Genomic DNA, 21935 nt, shown 5'->3' on the forward strand with positions numbered 1-21935 from the left:
AGGCAATTTACTGGAAATAAGGAGACAGGAGTTGGATTTCTTTTCTACTTAATTCTGAAAAGACTGCCACAACTTAGTTATATCATGGAAACAGAAATTATATCTTTAGAGCTTATTTCAAATACTCCTTTCAAGCTGATTAGAGAAACTGACCCATATAAACTATGATTCCCCATGATATTCGTAAAATGATCTGCTGTTTTATAGTTTCAATAATGCTTTAAAAATACTCTGCGATCATACAGGGATCTTTTCCCACACAAAAACCAAATATTTTAAATCTCAACAAACATCAAGATGTATCCAAGCTCCTTGAGCTTTCACAAAAATTAAATGTACCTGAATATCTAACTCAAACTGACCTGAACAGCCCTAACCTTACCTCAGAAATGGAACATGGCAGATCACCTCTTGCACCACCATGGACTTGACTCTAGTAGTGTTCTGTTTTTGCACAAGCTTGTTTTTCTTTCTCTTCACCATGTTGCATGATTTATATTCTGTCTTGTCTGCGCCTATGATGCTGCTGTAAGCAGGTTTTCCTTTGCACCTGTGCCATACTGAGATGCTTCACATGTCCCAGAACATGATAGGCATAAATTGGACTCCTACAGCATCCCATTGTTACATCTTAGTTTAATTAGGCCATTCAAAGGAAAGTTCAAAGTAAAAATGTATTATCAGAGTACATACATGTCACCACATACAAACCTGTGATTCCTTTGCCTGTGGCCATTCTCAGTAAATCTATAGAACAGTAACTGGAAACAGGATCAATGAAGGAGCAAGAGCATAGAAGACAACAAACTGTGCAACTGCAAATATAATTAAATAGCAATATATAACGAGAGCATGAAATAACAAGATAAAGAGTCCTTAAAGTGAGATCTTTGGTTGTGGGAACACCGGAAATAGAGCCTGTTCAAGAGCCTGATAGTTGAGGGGTAGTAACTGTTCTTGAACCTGGTAGTGAGAATCTTTGGTGATGGATGCTGCTTTTCTACGACAACGTTTCACGTAGATATGCTCAATGGTTGGGAGGGCTTTACCCATGATGTACTGGACAGAATCCACTACAATTTTCCGCTCAAAGGCATTGGTGATCTACCTTGCCCACACCATCTCTCAACAGACAATCCCATCAGTTCCATTCCCTCTTCCCGTACTTCTCTGCACTCCCATAAATTATTCTCTCCCAAATACCCATAAATCTTCTTTTTAATTACATAGAAACACAGAAAACCTACAGCACAACACAGGCCCTTTGGCCCACAATGCTGTGCCAAACATGTACTTACTTTAGAAATTACCTAGGGTTACACATAGCCCTCCATTTTTCTAAGCTCCATATACCTATCCAGGAGTCTCTTAAAAGAACCTATCATATCCACCTCCACCACTGTCGCCAGCAGCCCATTGCACACACTCACCACTCTCTGCCTAAAAAACTTACCCATGACTTCTCCTCTGTACCTACTCCTAAGCACCTTAAAACTGTGTCCTCTTATGTTAGCCATTTCAGCCGTGGGGAAAAGCCTCTAACTATCCACACAATTAATGCCTCTCATCAACTTATTTACCTCAATCAGGTCACCTCTCATCCTTTGTTACTCCAAGGAGAAAAGGCCAAATTCACTCAACCTATTCTCATAAGGCATGCTCCACTATCCAGGCAACATCCTTGTAAATCTCCCCTGCACCCTTTCTATAGTTTCCACATCCTTCCTGTAGTGAGGTGACCAGAACTGAGCACAGTACTCCAAGTCGGGTCTGACTAGGGTCAGTTTTGCATCCTATCGATGTCCCGCTGTAACCTCTGACAGCCGTCCACACTGTCCACAACACCCCCAACCTTTGTGTCATCAGCAAATTTACTAACCCATCCCTCCACTTCCTTATCCAGGTCATTTATAAAACTCATAAAGAGAAGGGGTTCCAGATCAGATTCCTGAGGCACACCACTGGTCACCAAACTTCATGCAGAATATGACCCATCTACAACCACTCTTTGCCTTCTGTGGGCAAGCCAATTCTGGAGCCACAAAGCAAGGTCCTCTTGGATCCCATGCCTCCTTACTTTCTCAGTAAGCTTTGTATGGGATACCTTATCAAATGCCTTGCTGAAATCCATATACACTACTACATCTACTGCTCTACTTTGATCAATGTGTTTAGTCACATCCTCAAAAAATTCGATCAGGCTCATAAGGCACGACCTGCCTTTTACAAAGCCATGCTGACTATTCCTAATCACATTATGCCTCTCCAAAAGTTCATAAATCCTGCCTCTCAGGATCTTCTCCATCAACTTACCAACTACTGAAGTAAGACTCACCTTTCCATTTACCTTCAGCGTTAATTACAGTAATCATTTAAACTAGTTGCATAACTTTGGGATATGGAAAGAAACTGAAGCATAAGCAAAAACCCATGGAGTCATGGGGATTACATGCAAACTCCACACAGATAGTACCCAGGGCCAGGTACCATCCCAGTATCTGGATACCTATGGCAACAATACTAACTGCTCTACCACTGTGTTCATGTAGAGGGAACTGAGTAGAGTTCCTTTACACCTTTCACCACTTTAATGACTGTATCAATTTTATTTATTTAGAGGTTTATTTGGGGTTACAGAACTGTAACAGCCTTTTCAGCCCAATGAGACTGCAACTCCCAATTACACCCATGTGACTAGTCAATCAATAAACCTCCATGTCTTTGAATGTGATTTATTAGAAGTTATTAAGAGCAACTGACTCTGAATGAACATAGGTTTTGCAAACTTTTTACCACTTTCACCTCTTTTCTGATGAAATTTTTCCATTTCTTTTCAGTGAAGTTTTCATTCTAACAACACTCTCTACCTCCACATCCCAACCTCAAGTTGCTGCCTTTATAGTTCTATGGATTTACATTCCAAACATGTGTTCTCTGTTTCTTTCACTATACAAACTATGTTCTCCAGGAGCTGAAAAGCCAGTCACACTATAATTCCTTTCTAGAGAAATGTTACTAGGTTAGAGGTGGGGAGGATGAATCCCAAGCAAACACGCATAAAGTGATTCATCCACAGGCCTCCACAAACTCCTAAAAGTATGATCAAGAATGACGCTAGTAACTTCCCACACCCCTTTCCCAACTGTACCACAGGATTGTGTCTGTTCAGCACTACCTGACTGTGCTTAGAATTTCATGTTTAATACCTTCACGCCAGTGCAGTCAGATTCACCTCCAATATGAATGGTTGGTGTGAGCAGGAAGCAGATAAGCGAAAGATGTTTTAGTTAGTTTTATAATGAGAAAATAGCCAATACAGCATAATTAACAAGTACAACGAAATTGGAAAGGTGAGAGCAGTGAGTGGTAAGGCAATGCAGTCTCACAGCTCCAGTAGCCCAGGTGCCAGCCTGGCATCTGCTGTTGCCCATGTGAACTTTTCACCTTCTCTCTGTACCCACATTGGTTTCCTCTGGGTGCTCCAGAATCCTCTGATATCTGAAAGATGGGTGGGGTGGTATGCTAATTGGTCTCTACAAATTGACCTTGATCTGAAGTGACTGGTAGAAAATGGGGGGAAAGCCTGTTTGAGTGTACATGATCTATGTCTCCATTGAGAAAGCAATATTGAAAAAGATAGAAGATGGTAGAATTTAAAATTAAAACATTTTGATAATTTATTGTCTATTTTGTATTTGTTTTATAAAAAAAAGACAATGAATAACATTATTACTGGATCATTAAGGTTTGTTTCAGCCATAGAAACAAAGAAACCCTAGAGCACAATACAGGCCATTTGGCCCACAAAGCTGTGCTGCACATTTCCTTACCTTAGAAATTACCCATAGCCCTCTATTTTTCTAAGCTCCATGTACCTATCCAGGAGTTTCTTAAAAGACTCTATCGTATCCGCCTCCACCACCATCGTTGGCAGCCCATTCCATGCATTCACCACTCTCTGTGTAAAAAACTTACCCCTGACATCACCTCTGTGCATACTGTATTTCCAAGCACCTTAAAACTGTGCCCTCTCATGCTAACCATTTCAGCCCTGGGAAAAAGCCTCTGACTATCCACACGATCAATGCCTCTCATCATCTTATTCACCTCTATCAGGTCACCTCTCATCCTCCGTAGCTCCAAGGAGAAAAGGCCAAGTTCACTCAACCTATTCTCATAAGGTATACCCTCCAAACAAGGCAACATCCTTGTAAATCTCCTCTGCACCCTTTCTATGGTTTCCACATCCTTCCGTAATGAGATGACAAGAACTGAGCACAGTACTCCAAGTGGGGTCTGACCAGGGCCCTATATAGCTGCAACATTACCTCTCAGCTCCTAAACTCAATCCCATGACTGATGAAAGCCAATGCAGTGTATGCTTTCTTAACCATAGAGTCAACCTGCGCAGCTGCTTTGAGTGTCCTATGGACTCGGACCCCAAGATCCCTCTGATCCTCCACATTGCCAAGAGTCCTACCATTAAAACTATATTCTGCCATCATATTTGACCTACCAAAATGAACCATCTCACACTTATCTGGGTTGAACTCCATCTGCCACTTCTCAGCCCAGTTTTGTGCTCAGTATCTGTGCCCTTAATATTTGTGCTCAAAAATGAGAATTAAAGGATTAAATAAAATTCCTTTCTTGCTATTAATGTGGCTTGAAAAAATACAGCCACCACACCAATTGTGAACTCTTTCCTCTTCTACATTGATTTGTAGGAACATTATGATATCTCTATTACTTTTTTATAGCAGAGTCATCACAAAGTAAGCTATCTAGCCCATTGTGGCTATCCCGCTGCTAGCTTCACCCGTGAGAAGCTTGCATTTCACCCACAACATCGCTCTTCTGGGTCAATACTGCCCCTTTTGTTCCCCTACTTGTAGCATGGGCAATGCAATGGATGGACAGTATAATGATATCTTTCGTCTATCCACAGTAATGTAAAATGATACAGCAGACCTTTCATACTTCGTGCCGCAGATTTATCACACAACTTAACCTGCTTTTGGGTAGTTACATGCTGTCCAACTGTATAACTATTTCCAAAGTTTTTAGTTTTTTCTTGTTGGAGGGAATTATACTGCTACGTCAAATCTCAAAACAAGTTCGCGTTTCCTTTCTTTAAAAGAGGCCACAACCATCTAAAGGAAAGACTAGAAACTCTAGAAAACGTCATTGCTCGCAAGCACACAAGCCCAGACAATTAAGTATTTCGCCTGGTTCATCTTTTTTTCACATACAGATTGATAATTATAATTTACATAATCTGAATGAGCAGGTTTTCACTTCCGACCCAGGTGACTAAAGCAGTTTAGCAGATTTGCCGCAAGCAGTTCTTATCTCTAAGTGTACAGTGTGGGCGGGTAGTAGGGTGTGCGGCAGTGACGCCGGGAACCGGAGACTATATTAGTTCGGAGCTCTAAGATTTTAACTCAGTATAGGCAGCTCTTATATTGATAAAAGGGGATTTCTTTGCCGGATTTACTTTAAAGCTAATAATGAAGATGTCACGTTTCAGTCTTAAATTTCTCCTGACCCTGGTGTTTGCCACTGTCGTGCCGGTAAGTGTTGTACTGATTCCACTACGTGTGGTCTTTGATCGAGTGATTACAGACTGTCGAGATAGGAAAGCATGGTCTCTGTTTCAGTCAGAGTGCGCCGGATCGAGCCCAAACGAGGGAACTGGCGTTTAAGTGTTCTTTTTAAAACATTGGAAACAGGATCGGATTTAATTCTGGGTTGGATTGTACCTCAGAAATGGTTACTCATACGGATCCCGGATCTCGTCTGTGTACTACTTAGGCAACATTCACCGGTCTAATGCAAAGTATGTCTAGAAAGTACCCGCGAAGTTTGCCCCCCCCCCCACACACACACACACACACACACACACACACACACACACACACACACACACACACACACACACACACACACACACACACACACACACACACACACACACACACACACACACACACACAAACTCGAGTTAAATTAGTGGTATAGCCTGTTTATGATCCGGTAACTTTCTTGTCACTTTTGTTCAGCGTTTAGCTGAAGAGGAAAACAACTTGTTTTACCCTTTGATATATTATTGTCACGTACTCTGAGCTCTGGAGGCATCGTAGACCTAAATCTAACCATTAATGCCAGAGGCCATTAAATGTAATCTGCATGAGGTACATTTACCTGAAGGTTTAAGCGCGAGCCAGGTCTTATTCCGAATGTGGAACACCGTGCCATCAATTGCTATGAAAGGTCTTTTTAAGAAAATTAAAACCATAAGACAGAGGATCAGAATTTGGCTATTCAGTCCATCGAGCCTGCTTATTCGATCATGGCTGATTTATTTCCCCTCCAACCTCATTCTCCAGCCTTCTCCCCGTAATCTTTGACGCTCTTACTAATTTTAAGACACGAGGTGATTTTCTTTTATCATCCCCAAGGTCCTCGGAATAAATATATTAAAAAATACATTGCCGCCTATTTTTGTCAACCCCTATTCCACGTGTTTTACAAAACTATACATATCAATAACACGATTATATCGACAGTTTTCAGTGATTTGAATACTTAGTTACCTACTGCTTGAAAATAACCAGTGCAGTAACTTCATGATAGCCTTGTTCCCTCGATGATTAATTATTATTCATGGCAGAGGGAATCGTTGGTGTGATTTAATCTTGTTGTGCATAGTTATTTTTTGTACTGAGTTATGTTGAAGTGGTATGAAAAATATGATTGGAACTTCATAAAGATCAATTTCTAGTTCACCCACGTCCTGAAGATCCATTCAAGTGGCTTGACCAGGGTCTGATGCTAAATCCACTGCAATAGCAGCCAGGATATCCGGAAAACGCTCTGTGATCTAAATCTAACCAGATCCATCAAGTGAGGGGGCCGTGGGCATGAAAGGTGCGAAGTAAAGCACCGACGTCGATGCTGAAGTACATTAAAGGACCATCACAGAGCAACTTTTGTTAGTTTAGAGATCAGCCTTTACATTTGCCACATGACAGGCAGGACTATGAATTGAGGACTACTGACAGTCTGAAAATGGCTGCAGGCTGAATCTGGACGTGTTGCACTGACCAAAGTGAACATCATCCTCTAGAGTGGCATTGGTCTGCAGATGCCAGGGGATGTTATTGATACGGCTTAATCTGCCACAAGGTGCAGGTTGTCTGAGAAGAGCTCGTCCCTGCTTGCTCATGAATAGCGGCCAAAATTATTGTTTTGTGAAAAGATATAATTTAAATAAGACATGCCCTAACACTTCAGAAACTATCCAGAAGTTTGGTCGGCATAAGCAGTGGGACTTTTTGATTAACGTAATGACCTGCAGATGTTTCAGTCATTTTACAAGTGGGACTATGGCCTTTGAAATTGATATTATTGGATATGGTTTGAGAATAATTATTTAAGAAAACATATATGTATTGGTATTAGATGTCTGCAAGACCCAATAGTTTCAAACAATATCTTTCCATCTTGGCTGACCCTCCACAAATATTTTACTTTCTTAGTTTCTCAAATATGTAAGGGATTTAATTATGAACAATCCAAATTAACTTCAAAATGTTAAGAAGTTGTACAGTCTTATGAAAAATATCTTTACCAATTTTGATCAAATGAAAATCTTCCTGACTTTGATCTAATGATGGAATAGTATTAAATTTGTTATTTATTGGGTATCAAGGAAGTAGGCAACATGCAATTGATGTTCTAGTCACTGCTTGATATTAGAATGTAACTTTCACCTTTGTATCATTTTGCTATTATAGGGGAGCTTTTCATACATTTGGTTGTAATTAGCTCATTATTATTACCTGATTATTATTCAACCACATAATTAACACAAGATCTACAAAACATTGGTGTGGCAGTAGAATTGATTTGGCTAAAAGCTTTTGAATTTGTATTGCATTTTCTGCAGAATTAATTTAGAAGTAAAACAATTTTTCACATTCTATCGTTGTGTTATTGAACATCTACAAAGAAGCTGATATATATTCATTTAGATATGACCATTAATTATTAGCCTCTAGTTAAAGAGCTTGTAATATTTTTGAAGTTAGACATGTGTCTGATTGCATACCAGGAGTGGAGATATTTTGTGTCGCTATCTTTGCACTCCAGTGATCATTCTTATTGTTTATTCTGCACGAAGCAGAGTTTTTTTAAATCAAAGATTCTGAAAAAACTTGAATGAATAATTGTGCATAATTCCCTTTCTTCTCTACCTTGGTTAATTAGAACATACAAAACATTGGAAATAGACATTAATGGCCCTCCAACCTGCTTTGAAATTCAGTAAGATAATAGAAGATCTATATTGTTTGATATTCCCACCCATTTCCCATATCCCCTGAAGAAACCTAATATCAATCACTCAGCTGTAAATAAAAAATGCTCACTGACTAGGAGTCCAAAACTGTTTGGATAAATTGTTCCAAAGTTTTCTCCTCTCAGTCATAAAGGGTCAATATCTCACCCAGTCTTTCCCCAGTTCCACGGACACAGCAAACAGCAGTTGTAATCCAGTCAGTTCTTAAATCCTGAGATAACCTTTCATTCATTTAAATTACAGTGAATCCTATGAAGACATACCCTAGTGGATGTTCACTATATTGTCCATAAAGGAGGTGCATCCATTCTTTGTTTTGGGAACAGAGTTACATAGTTCTAAAGTTATCGATTTGCCATTTGCAGTAAGGCTCTCTTGATCTTCTACTCTACCCTCTTACCATGAAGCACAATGAGGCTGTGAATAAGTAGATTACAGCAGGCCACAGGCCATTCCCACATCCCCACTCCAACAAGCTATAGACTGCAGATGTGCTTGCATATATTTGCATCATTATCATTATTACATATCCAGTATATACAAAGCCTTTAAAGCTCAAAGTTCAAAGTACATTTATTATCAAAGTGTGTATTCTATATACAACCTTGAGATACGTCTTCTTGCAGGCAGCCACAAAGCAAAGAAACACAATAGAACTCCTTAAAAATACACACACAACAAGGACCGCTAAACACCCAATGTGTGGAAAAAAAGAACAAATCAAGCAAACAATAAAAATATAAACAGATAACACACAGAACATTAACCACAGAGTCCCTGAAAGTGAGTCCACAGGCTGAGGTGAATGAAGCCAATGGCTGCAGGCCACAGCCATGGAGCCAGTTCAGTGCTGTGTCGAGTACTGATGGTCGCAGGCCACAGCTGCAGAGTCAGGTCAGTACCGAAGCGCCTTGATCAGATCACATAAATAGTAAAAAAAAAGTAAACAAAAACACATGGAGCATGAATTGCACAGTTCCTGAAAGTGGAGCTGTGAAGGGAGTGAAGCCCGTTCAGGAGCCTGATGGTTGCAGGGCAACAACGGCTTCCAAACCTTGTGGCGTGGGCCCAAGAATCTCGCACCTTGATGGCAGTAGCATAAAAAGTCTAACAAACAATATGCAAAAGAAGACAAATCGTACAAATGATAAAAAAGTAAATAAATAATACTGAGTTGTAGAATCGTTGAAAGGTTGTGAACTCAGTCCAGAGTGGAGGTGAGTGAAGTTATCCATGCTGGTTTAGGAGCCTGATGATTTTAATGTAATAATTGTTCCTGAACCTAGTATCATGGGATCTAAATTTCCTGGACCATTTATCCGATGATCGGAGCGAGAAGAGAGCATGGCCTGTATGATGCAGGGTTTTCACTTCCTCTGCACAGTCCTGATGCCAACAGAGTAGTTGCTCTACTTACCTGTCATTTTTTATATGTATTCTGTCTGCATCAGTACTACGCATCAACATTTACTCTCTGTCACCATTCTACTCTACCTAGCAGGATGACTAATTTCACATTGCCTATACTGTATTTTCTTTTTAGATTTCTTTTTGCCTACTCAGAGGGTGCAGAGGAGATTTACCAGGATGTTGCCTGGTTTGGAGAACCAGTCATATGAAGCAAGGTTAGCAGAGCTGGGACTTTTCTCTTTGGAGCGTAGAAGAATGAGAGGGGACTTGATAGAGGTCTACAAGATTATGAGAGGCATAGATAGGGTGGATAGTCAGTACCTGTTTCCCAGGGCACCAATAGCAAACACCAGAGGGCATATATACAAAATTAAGGGAGGGAAGTTTAGGGGGGACATCAAGGGTAAGTTTTTTACACAGAGGGTTGTGAGTGCCTGGAATGACTTGCCAAGGATGGTGGTGGAGGCTAAAATATTAGGGGTATTTAAGAGCCTCTTGGACAGGCACATGGATGAAAGAAAAATGGAGGGTTATGGGGTAGTGTGGGTTTAGTACTTTTTTTTAAGGATTATATGGGTCAGCACAACATGGAGGGCTGAAGGGCCTGTACTGTACTGTAGTGTTCTATGGTTCTATGGTTCATTTTATTTGTCTTTTGTATCTTGTTGCTCACTTTCTGAACTAGTATGGATACATTACAGTAAGCTATTGTAGCTCATGGTACTCACAAGTTTTTTTGAAAAAGTTTTTCTGCACACTCTCCCACTAGAAGAGATACAGATGAAACCATGTAAGTGAAGCATTTCAAGGTAACTCTGTATGTTAATATGTGCTGATGTTTTACTGTTTTTTGTTCATTGCCAGAGGCATGTTCTACCCTTTCAATCTTCTATAAGGGTGTGGTGGCTAATGTAGCATTAAAAAGCTTCCACGAAAATGAGTATTTATTTCATTGCTACTAGCAACATACAAGTCCTGATAAGTTGACTGAAAAAATTGCATCAAAGTGAGACCAATATTGGCTAATCTATGCTTGCCTAAGAAACTGCAGTGCTCACTCGCATGCTGTATTGAATATGTTATGTTTGTACAGGTACCCCCGCTGGTATAATTATATTTTAATACTTGTTTTAAAATTAGGTTATGTACTGAAAGGTGAAGAGGTATGGTAAATGATGGTAAATACAGCATAGAATGTTTCTGTTTTTCTGTCTGGCTTTCATACTTGTGCTCCATGTTTTTTAAAATCATAATTCACTGTGACTAATAGTAAAATTACTGTGTATTGAAGTATGAAAGGACTCTGTAGGATATCTTTAGCTAGTTGTGCTCCTGGAATGGAGCCTGGCTTAAAAGGAAGATAATTCTGACAATATAACTTAGTGTCTTAGATTCTTGTCTTCACCATTTTGACAGACTTGTCTCTAATTGCTACATATTTGTTAACATTTCAAAAAAAATTCTGATCACCATTTTCCAAACTAAACAACCTTACCCAAAGGCTTCTAAATCATGCTAATGAGAAATTCAGGCAAGCAGGTTTTCTGCCTGGTTCCATTTCCAACTGTCACTGGGATTGGTCAGATCCACACCCACAACCTGGAGTCTTCAACGATGGTTCCTGCCCACCTTCACTCATTTGGCCCAGATGTGGATGAGTAAACACACTGGCCTTCTGCCTCTTTCAGTTAAGTGGCCAATGGGTCTTCAGAGGATGAAGTACTGAGACAATAATCTCAAATGTCCTTAATGCGTTTCAAAAAAGAGCAAAATTGGTGGTAGAGTTTTGCTTACATTTTATTTACCTTCTCTTGTCCTCTAATGGCCGAGAGCTCCCACCGATTTCAAAGGGCATGAAATGGTATGGATAAGAGAAGTGACTTCACATGTGCAGAATAGTGGACTCGATGTGGAGTCTAGGTGTGGAGTGTGCTGACGGGAGCTGCACCATACATCACTCAGTAATCTGGAAGTTCCATGTTTGGCAGTGTGTACTTGGAAGTCCAAGACTTATTGAAGTTTCCCTGGCTGAAAGCCAGCAGTTCTGATGGAACCACTGACTCCAGCCCAGCAAGAATTGGAATTCAACTGCTTGTCTAAATGCTTCTCTCTTTGGTCCTGATCCAAAACCAGTTAAATGACATGAATCCCGTTTCAGCCACCCCTACAGACAGGAATTCCAAAATGTGACCACCCTGCAATTCTATTCTCAATTTTCTTTTCCTTTGTCTATCTTTTGTTTAAATGTTTTAACTCAAGTTCTGATTAAATGTTAAGTGTGGTCACTGTCAGAATATTTTAAATTTTAAAAGAGCCTGATTGATTTGCAAAATGCTTTGGTAGTGAAAGTTGAACAATAAATGCAATTATTGAATCTCCTGTCTCTAATATTTCTTAATTAACAATAATGAACAATTAACATAGAACAATTAACATAATTATGATGAAACCATAGACTAGTTTGGGAGCAATTCTTTATAGTTAATTGTTCCCATAACTGTTTTTTATGCAATGTTATAGTTATAAGACCAGTATTAAGGTCACTGAATGGTCAAATACAGCTTCGTGTGGCACTTCACTTTCTAATTTGAACCATGTTTCAGCACGTTTCTGTTATACAATGTTAGAGAGAGTTATCCAGTGCTAGTGTTCTGTATCTCACAGGATGAGTTTTAGCAAAATTTTACCTTGGACATCAGTGGGAAAAAAGATACTCTTATAAATGAACAGAGTAGGGCAGAGTAATCCAAGAATAATCCCATTTAAATAGAAACCTAGCTTTCCACTATGAGGGCTTATTTTCTGGACAGACTTTTGCTGGATCAAAGGATGGCTTTCCCTAAGTTATTTGCAGTGCACAGTTGTTAAGAATCTGAGGAATTCTGGGATATTAGGTCACTGCAGGATGGTGCAAAAAGTACAAGATCAACCATGAGTTGCTTGATTAAAGTCCGATTCAAGGAGATGAAAAGTCTTTTTTTTTACTTCTAATGTCCTTACATTATTATATTGTAGATTAATTCTGAATCACCAACATCATTCTTAATAAAGGATAAATTTTACACATGCGGATGTATATTTTATGCAGTCCTCAGTTTTCTTCTATTTAGTCTTTCCAAGTGACTTCTCAGAATCAATCCAGATTGGGAGCAGCTGGAAATGCATACGCCTAAAGAAACCCATTGTCCCTCTAATTGTGACAATTTTTCTTTTTGATTTTGTTTTTTTAATAATGCTTCCTGCAGTTATTTTTCATGCGGAGCTCTTGGTAAGCGTTGCAAGCTGTTGCGCTGTGAAATGTGGCATCACAGTTCTTTGTGAAGTAGTCTCCTCTCATCAAGAAGTGTGTACATTGCATTCTTCAGCTGATGATGGCTTCACTCTGGCCGTGGCTCAGGGTCCTAACTCAAGTGAGTGCAGTTGCTACTACTAGGGTGATGGTGCTAGGGAAACTGAAAGGTCTGAAGGTAGAAAAGTCACCTGGAACTGATGGACTACACCCCAGGGTTCTAAAAGAGGTAGCTGAAGAGATTGTGGAGGAATTAGTAATGACCTTTCAAAAATCAATGGATTCTGGCATGATTCCAGAGAGTGGCTAATTGCAAATATCACTCTTCAGGAAGGGAAAGAGGCAGGAGAAAGCAAATTATATGCCAGTAAGTCTGACCTCAGTGGTTGGAAAGACGTTGGAGTTGATTGTGAAAGAAGTGGTTGGAGGCACATGACAAAATAGCCCAAAGTCAGCAAGCGAAAATCCTGCCTGGCAAATCTGTTGGAGTTCTTTGAAGGAATAACAGGCAGAACAGACTAAAGAGAATCGGTGGAGGTTGTGTACTTGGATTTTCAGAAGGCCTTTGACTAGGTGCTGCACATGAGGCTGCTGAACAAGATAAGATCCCAGGAAAGATACTAGCATGGATAGAGCGTTGGTTGATTGGCAGGAAGCAAAGAATGGGAATGTAGGGATCCTTTTTGGATCGGCTGCCAGTGACTAGTGGTGTTCCGCAGTGTTGGGACCTCTTATATTTACCTTGTATATCAACAATTTGGACGATGGAATTGACGGCTTTGTGGCCAAGTTTGCAGATGATACGAAGATAGGTGGAGGGGCAGGTAGTGCTGAGGAAGCAGAGAGGCTGCAGATGGACAGACAGATTAGGAGAATGGGCAAAGGGGCAAATAGAAAACAGTGTTGTGAAGTATATGGTCGTGCGCTTGGTAAAAGGATTAAAAACAGAGACTATTTTCTAAATGGGGAGAAAATACAAAAATCTGAGGTGCCAAGGTGCAAAAAAAATCCAAGGTAATAACATAGGGAGTCAGCAGGTTGGGCAGCATCCATGGAGGGTCCTGACGAAGGGTCTCGGCCCGAAACGTTGGCTACTCGTTTCCACGGATGCTGCCCGACCTGCTGAGTTCCTCCAGCATGTTGTATGTGTTGCTTTGATCCCAGCATCTGCAGTGTACTTTGAGCATAGGGAATCGTTGTGCAGGATTCCCTAAAGGCTAATTTGCAAGTTGAATCGGTGGTGACGAAGGCAGATGCAAAGTTAACATTCATTTCGAGAGGTCTAGAATATAAATGCAAGGATGTAATGCCGAGGTTTTATAAGGCACTACTGAGGCCTCACTAGGAGTATTGTGAGCAGTTTGGGGCCCTTTATTTAAGAAAGGATGTGCTGACATTGGAGAGGGTTCAAAGGAGATTTACAAGGATGTTTCTGGGAATGAAATTGTTAATGTATGAGGAGCATTCAATGGCTCTGGGCCTGTACTCACTGTAATTTGGAAAAATGAGGTGGGATCTCATTGAAAGCTGTCAAATATTGAAAAGTCTCAATTGAGTTGATGTGATTCCTTTGGTAGGGGTGTCTAGGATCAGAGAGCACAGCTTCAAAATAGAAAGACGTCCATTTAGAATAGAGCTGAGGAGGAATTACTTGAGCCAGAGTGTGTTAATCTGTGGAATTCATTTCCAAAGATGTCAAAGGACACTAGGTCACTGGATGCATTAAGGGCAGAGGTTAATAGGTTCCTGATTAGTCAGGGCATGAAAGGTTATGAGGAGAAGGCAGGAGGATGGAGTTAAGAGGGAAATGGATCAGCCATGATGAAATGGCAGAGCAACACGATGGGCCAAATGGCCTAATTCTGCTCCTATATGTTATAGTCTTATTTTTCATATTTGCACTCGTAAGGACAGTTGTGTCCCAAATTTTTGTCCTAGCTCATAATATATGCGTTTTATTTTAAGACCTTCTTTACCATACAACACAGGTATCGTGGTTAGTATTTCAGTTAGCAGCATCCTGACATACAAAGAACATTGCTCTTCGCTCCTGTACATCACCAAAGGGCAGCTAAGTGGACCAGGTCGTTGGACTCTGAACTTCAGAAATGCGTCCGCATGTAAACCCAGTCATGTTAGAGAGGTTGGTTTTGGGAGGTAGAGCAATCCTTTCCCTCAAAACCACTCAGAAAAGTGCTGACAGTTATTCCCTTATCAGAATCAAAATCAAGTTTAATAAGACAGGCATACTGCTGTATGTCAAATTAAATAAAATAAGTAGTGCAGAAAGAGGGGGGAAAGAATGCAGAAGTAGTCTTCAAGGGTACATTGTGTATTCAGAAGTCTGATAGTGGAGGTGAAGAAACTGTTCCTGAAATGTAGCATGCATGTTCTTCAGTGGCATCACCTTTTGAAGAAGTTCTTGATGCTGGGGAGGCTAGTGCCCATGATGGAGTTTTGCAGCTTTTTCCGATCCTGTGCAGTGGCCTCTCTGTACCTAATGGTGATGCACCCAGAGTGCTCTCCACAACGTATCTGTAGAAATTTGCAAGTGTCTTTGGTGACATACCAATTCTTCTCAAACTCCTAATGAAAAATAGCCATTGTCGTATCTTTGTAATTGCATCAGTATGTTGGGCCCAGGATGGAGCTTCACGGATGTGGACACCTAGGAACTTAAAACTACTCACCCTTTCTTGTTCTGATCCCTCGAATGAGGATTGGTGTTTGTTCCTTTGACTTCCCCTTCCTGAAGCCCACACTCGATTCTTTGGTCTTTCTGGCATTGAGTGCAAGGTTGCTGCTGCAACACCACTCAACCAGCTGATTAATCTCACTCATGCATGCCTCCTCATCACCATTTCAAATTCTGCAATAATAGTTGTGCCATTGGCAAATTTATAGATGGAATTTGTGCTGTACCTAGCCACACAGTTGTGGGTCTAGCGAGTGGAACAATGGGCTAAGCACACATCCTTGAGTTGTGCTAGTGTTGATTGTTAATGAGGAGATGTTTTTTCCCAATCCTCACAGACTGTGGTCTCCTGGTGAGACGGTCAGGGATCCAGTTGCAAAGGGAGGTACAGGAGCCCAGGTTTTAAGCCTGCTGATGAGAACTGAGACTATCATTTTGCTGAAAACTGAGCTGTAGTCAATGAACAGCAGCCTGGTGTAGGCACGACAATTGCCCAGGTGATCCAAGGCCAAGTGGAGATCCAGTGAGATTGCATCTGCTGCAGACCTATTGTGATGATAGGCAAATTACAGGTGGGTCCAGATCCTTGCTTAGGCCGAGGTTAATTCCATAACCAACCTCTCAAAGCTCTTCATCATGTTAGATGTGAGTGCCTCTGGATGATAGTTGTTGAGGCAGCTCACCCTGCTCTTCTTTGACACTGGCATGATTGTCGCCCTTTTGAAGCAGGTGGGAACAATGTTCACTCTATTTTGTAATGACCAGTGTGCACAAAAATCTTGTGCTGTGCAATTTTTTTTTTGCATAGTGAAAACAACAGGTACACACTAAATTTTTCAGTGGATGTAAACCTGAAGCTATTGTAAGGATAAAAAGCCTTTCCACTTTAAGAGGAAATGTGATTGTGTACGATAGTGAAATAGACTTAACATGCCAACCATGTAGAGGGTGACAAACTTCTGTGCGCAGTTTAAATTGCGTTGTGCGCTCGTAACAAAAGATGTGTGTACGCGCACAGCTTAGAGGGAAGATTGGGTAGGAACCTCTGACAGCAGTAATAAGAGATTGAAGATGTCCTTGAACACTCCCGCCAGCTGGTTGGCACAGGGTCACCAGATGCTGCAGGGATAGTTTTATTCTCCCCTTCAAAGCGTGTACAAAGTCACTGAGCTGATGTGGGAGTGAAGCATCACAGCCATTCATGATGTTAGGTTTCGCTTTGTAACAAGTAATGGCCTGCACATGCTACCAATTCTGTCTCTAACCTCAATTTTTTTCACCCTTGAAATAAGTTGTGTAGGTGCCATAAGTTACACCGCTTGTATAATTCCTTGTCAGTTCTCAGATTTATCAAAACAATAGATGTTTCCAGCCTTCAGGAGTCTTCAAATAAACATCAGATAAAGCTCTTACAGGACAGACACAAAATGCTGGAGGAACTCACGGGTCAGACAGTTCCATTATGGGAACCAACAGGCAATTTATTGGCTGATACTCCTCATCAGGATTGGAATGAAAGAGGCCTATGGACAGAATAACTCAGTAGGTTGGGGGAGGACAAGCTGGCTGGTGATAGGTTAATTCAGGTAAAAGGGGGAAGGTAGGAAGGTTGGGGAGGGGTCCTTTCCCTAGCCTGCATTCTGCCCTCTTTCTTTCTAGTCCTGATAAAGGATCTCAACCTGGTATGTTGACTGTTTCTTTTCTGCTGTAGAATCTGCCTGAACTGCTGAGATCCTCCAGCATTTTGTGTGCCTTGAGAATGATTTCCAGCATCTGCTGTTTCTCTTGTGTTGAAGAATCTTACACATTTTAGCAATTAAACTTTTTGAAATAATTTGTATTTTGTTTCCTTTAAATAAAGTTACTATAATCTGCGCATGGCCTGGGGAGAATATCTAAGAAGAGCCTTTACTTTCTTAGAGGTTAGCATAGATTCAGCATGTCATCAAAAACTTTTGACAGACCTTGACAAATGGATGCACAATTGTATCTGACTGGTTGCATCATGGCCTGGTATGGAAACACTAATGCTCAGGAATAGAAAAGGCTACAGAAAGTGGAAGATACAGCCCAGTCCATCACAGACAAAGCCCTCCCCACCTCTGAGCACATTTAGCACCAGAAATCAGTGTCCATAATCAAAAACCCCTGCCATCCAGGCTAAGTCCTCTTCTCACCATTATCATCAGGTAGAAGGTCCCATATCAACAGGTTCAGGAACAGATTGTAACATTCTCTCTAAATTTTTTTTACAGCTGCATGGACCAACCATTACTCTGTGCAGAAACTTTTTACGCGACCTAAAAAGTCGTGTAAAGTCACATGGCACTTTAAATGTTTTTTGTTGTAATAAGGATAGGATAAATGTTTAGAAAGAAAATTGAAAAATCGCATACTTTTGATTTTCGTTATTAATTGAAGGATATAATGAAATACAGTGCAATAAAGCAAATCTTTCATGTTTTATAAACTTTTCAGCTTAAATGGCATTAGGTACAGCGGGCCAGTGATTTATTAACTATGAGCTGCTGTGTTAATGAACTAATAACACAGCTTCCATTCTGTGTTTATTGTTACAATTTGTAACAGTGTTGTAACTTGAAACACTGCAGTGTAAAAACATTGCAGTTCTAAAATGTTTCAAAGTAAAGATTGTGGTTATATTTATTATTTAGAAAATTTATGGATTATACTCATTAACACATAATTATAGGGTATTTCACAAGTATATTAACATACATTTCAAAATTATATTACCATAATTTCAAAATTATATAAAAGAAATTCAGCTTTGCAGCAACAAAAGCTATGTGTGGGGGAGCATTTTAGTAACTGTGTGGCTCTACATAGCTTAGAGGAGACAGTGACCATTAGGCTCATTCGCCGCTACTCCGATCAGATTTTACAATCTACAGGCTCACTTTCAAACATTCTTTAAAACTCATATTCTCAGATTGTATTTTTATTTGCACAGTTTTTCTTCTTTTATATGTTGTTCGTTGGTCAGTCTCTGTTTATGTATAGCTTCTCATTAAAAAAATCTATTGTATTTCTTTTTTTTTCATGTAAATGCCTGCAAGCAAATGAACTTCAAGATAGTGTATGGTAACAGATACACACTTCGGTAATAAATTTACTTTGAACTTTGAACTTTAAGTTCAGCAATGGAACACAGTCATCAAAATGCTGGTGATCAGCTTCCAGAATACTGGGACTGTCCTATACAGACACATTTTTAGGGTGGCTAAACTTACTTGCACTTGTACTGGGGAATGCTAGTAGCTCTCTATAGCACTGCTGACATTTGCCAAGCAAATACTGAATTGTATTTGACTTGTAAAAGCCTTGCCTAGTCTTGTAGTGTTGAATTTTATTATTTTTATTAAATTATTTATTTATTATTAAGTATTAAATGATGGGCAGGTAAAGTTATTAAGACACATTGTGAAAATGTGCATATTCAAGGTCTTCTTTCATGGTTTTCAGTTTTTGCCCATGTCTTGTAACATGAATGAGGAATGTTGTTTTCCATAATTGTGGAATTGGCTGTTTGCCTTTAGCATTTGATTTCAAGGACACAATATTTTGATTTGCTTTAAAACAAAAGTTTAAAAGCTGAGATGTAGGTTGTAGATATTTTGCTCTTCCTCTCCGCGCCGTATGGCGAATTGGGTGGCAACCTTGCTGTTTCTTTAGCATTTTGCCTGTTTTCTCACATGGCAGAGTTGCTAGTTCAATGCTTGACCCAGCAGGGATGGAATGCATGCACGGAGCCAGCCTTGCGCTCACCTCGAAGTCTGTTGCTGATGCCACTACACCAATGGCCATAATTTACTTGTAGGGTTTATAACTTCTGAAACTAGGGCTGATATGGTTGCTGATGAATGCACAAAGAGAATCAAATTTGCTCTCAAACACCAGGACATTAGCTCTGTGTAATCTCTTGATCTGAACTGGTTGAATCAACATTGTTTTCCCATCTGCTGGAGGGACAAGAAGCTAGTTACAGCTTCCATTTGCCAGTTTGCCATTCCATTACTTTATTCAACATTGTTCCACTTCAGAAAGTATCAATTTCCCATTTGAAATGCAGCAATGTTGAGTTTATGATTACTGAACCCTTGGTTTTCTTTCAAAGGAACAAAGAGCATGGGTCAGCAGTATAAATAGACAGACCATGTTTCTAAATTAGACATTATCCCATTGCAAATAAAGCAAATAACTTTTAATTGAACTTCATAGTTCTGTTTTTTAAAGTATTTATAATGTTAAGTAGCAGTCATTAACATAATCAGCGCATAGAAATACAGTTCAAGAAAGTTAATTGTGTACGCAGATGTGTTACCACTTTGGAGCTGAGCATATTCCAAAAGTTTGAAAGTACTTGTGATAAAATCACTTTTGCAAGATATTCATTTTCTTTCGCTTCCTTTGCTTCAACATGCTAGAAAGATTATTGGGCAACATCTCTTCCTCTTAAGAAAAGCTGGTGTGTTTGGGCAGGTAGATAGCTGTCTGTAACAAAGCCTCTTGGAATTACTCAGAAGAGAGCACCTGACTGTTTGATTTTAGGGTTGGGAGAACAGGAAGAAGAGGTGGAGAAACAGTTTCTGAATTGTTGATTCACCTTTTTAAATTAATATATGATGTGTAATATCTTCCACCCATTAGTGGAATGGTGTCACATACAAAACTCTGACTAAAACTAGTTTATAGTCTTTAAAAGTAATCGTTCAATAAGACTAAATGGCTTGAGATTACTGTAATTTAAGGGTGCTTGATGTTAGTAGAAATGTCATGTATCTGACAAATTATATCTATTATATCAAATAGATATCAAATTGTATTTGTTATAACTTTTATAACATTTGTTTGGAGAGTAATCTGGCTCTTAAACCAACTATTGCCCATAAAATGCCTCTGTAATTTCCGCCTTTGCCATTTTGTCCTCATTAAGAAACTATTGTCAAGCAATTCATGAAATACTGCTATTGTTCCAATGCAACAATCATCACCACAATCCGTTTTTATATGCATATAAAGTAACATCTGGAAAGATATAACTTATGGAACTGGTCTTTAAAAAAAGTTTAATTTTCAAAGGAATTGCCAGTCATTTGAACTATAAGACAATCTTAAGTGTTCTAACTTAACTGCTATTACAAATAATGCAATTTAAAATGGAAAGAAAAAATATGTAAACATTTGGACAGGTTTTTAAAATGTAAAATTTCCCCAGTAAGTGGATGCCCATAGAGAATAAGATTTCAAAAACTGTTCTTTCAGTTAGTTTAAAAGCACTTGTACTCAAGTCATTGGAAGAACACATCTTGTTTGTATCAGATTTGATTAGTGTCTGCGGTATGTGCTGTTGCATTAGGATTCGTACCACAGATCCACAGGCCAAATGCCTTGTCACCAGAGGAGGTCTGAAATGAAATTTGACTTGCTGCCTGCTGGAATCAAGATTAATATACCACAAGGCATCAAAATGAAAATCTGACCTTACATATAGTTTCCTAGGTGGGGTTTCAGATTCCATAATGATGTCCTCATTAATCCTACTTGGGACTCTTTGGAGGTTAAGTTGTTAACATGATCACTCAGCAGTTTCCCATTTTCTCAACAATAGCAATTAAAAATTGCAATGATATTTTATGGTGTATTGTTATTTCTATGCATCTAAAATGTATACTCATTGATGCACATTTGAATCATACCTTCAAATAAAGTGTTAAATTTTACAAAATTTGTGGAATAATTTTTATTTCCGTATCTCTTGTTTACTACCTAAATCAAATCTATCACTTTGCGAATCAAATCTGCAGACGTATCTGAAGACTAAGCAGAGATTTGGCCCAATTTGACCACGCAGCTAATATTTCACACACATGTTTTTGAAGGATTCCTCTTTGTACCTGACCCGGACATTAGCTTTGTCACTCTCCTGCTTTATCGCTGGATCCCCAGCACAACCAGCCCACGCTCTTGGCAGCACATGGCTGACCTTGAAAGCATGTGGATCTGTACATAGTAAGTGGTGCACGTCCAATGATTCATGAAGGCAGGAAGAGAGACAGATAAGGTGAAGAAAATATTTTTGAGGGTTTCCTAATTTCCAAAGACATAGAATGTAACAGCAGTCAAAGTCAAAGTAAATTGATGATCAAAGTATGTAT

The 21935-nt window shown here is 39.6% G+C and overlaps 1 protein-coding gene across 1 annotated transcript in view; it reads left to right on the plus strand.

Annotated features, from left to right (window-relative positions):
* The first annotated feature begins 5351 nt into the window (after positions 1 to 5351).
* LOC140733545 (uncharacterized) overlaps positions 5352 to 21935 on the plus strand; it is a 48984-nt gene continuing 32400 nt past the window's right edge. The window contains exon 1 of the mRNA XM_073057007.1: positions 5352 to 5573. Coding sequence (XP_072913108.1) covers positions 5511 to 5573 — 63 coding nt within the window. The 5' untranslated portion in view covers positions 5352 to 5510. The remainder of the gene's footprint in view (positions 5574 to 21935) is intronic.

Source organism: Hemitrygon akajei, chromosome 9 (assembly GCF_048418815.1).
Source record: "Hemitrygon akajei chromosome 9, sHemAka1.3, whole genome shotgun sequence".
Taxonomy (NCBI): Eukaryota; Metazoa; Chordata; class Chondrichthyes; order Myliobatiformes; family Dasyatidae; genus Hemitrygon; species Hemitrygon akajei.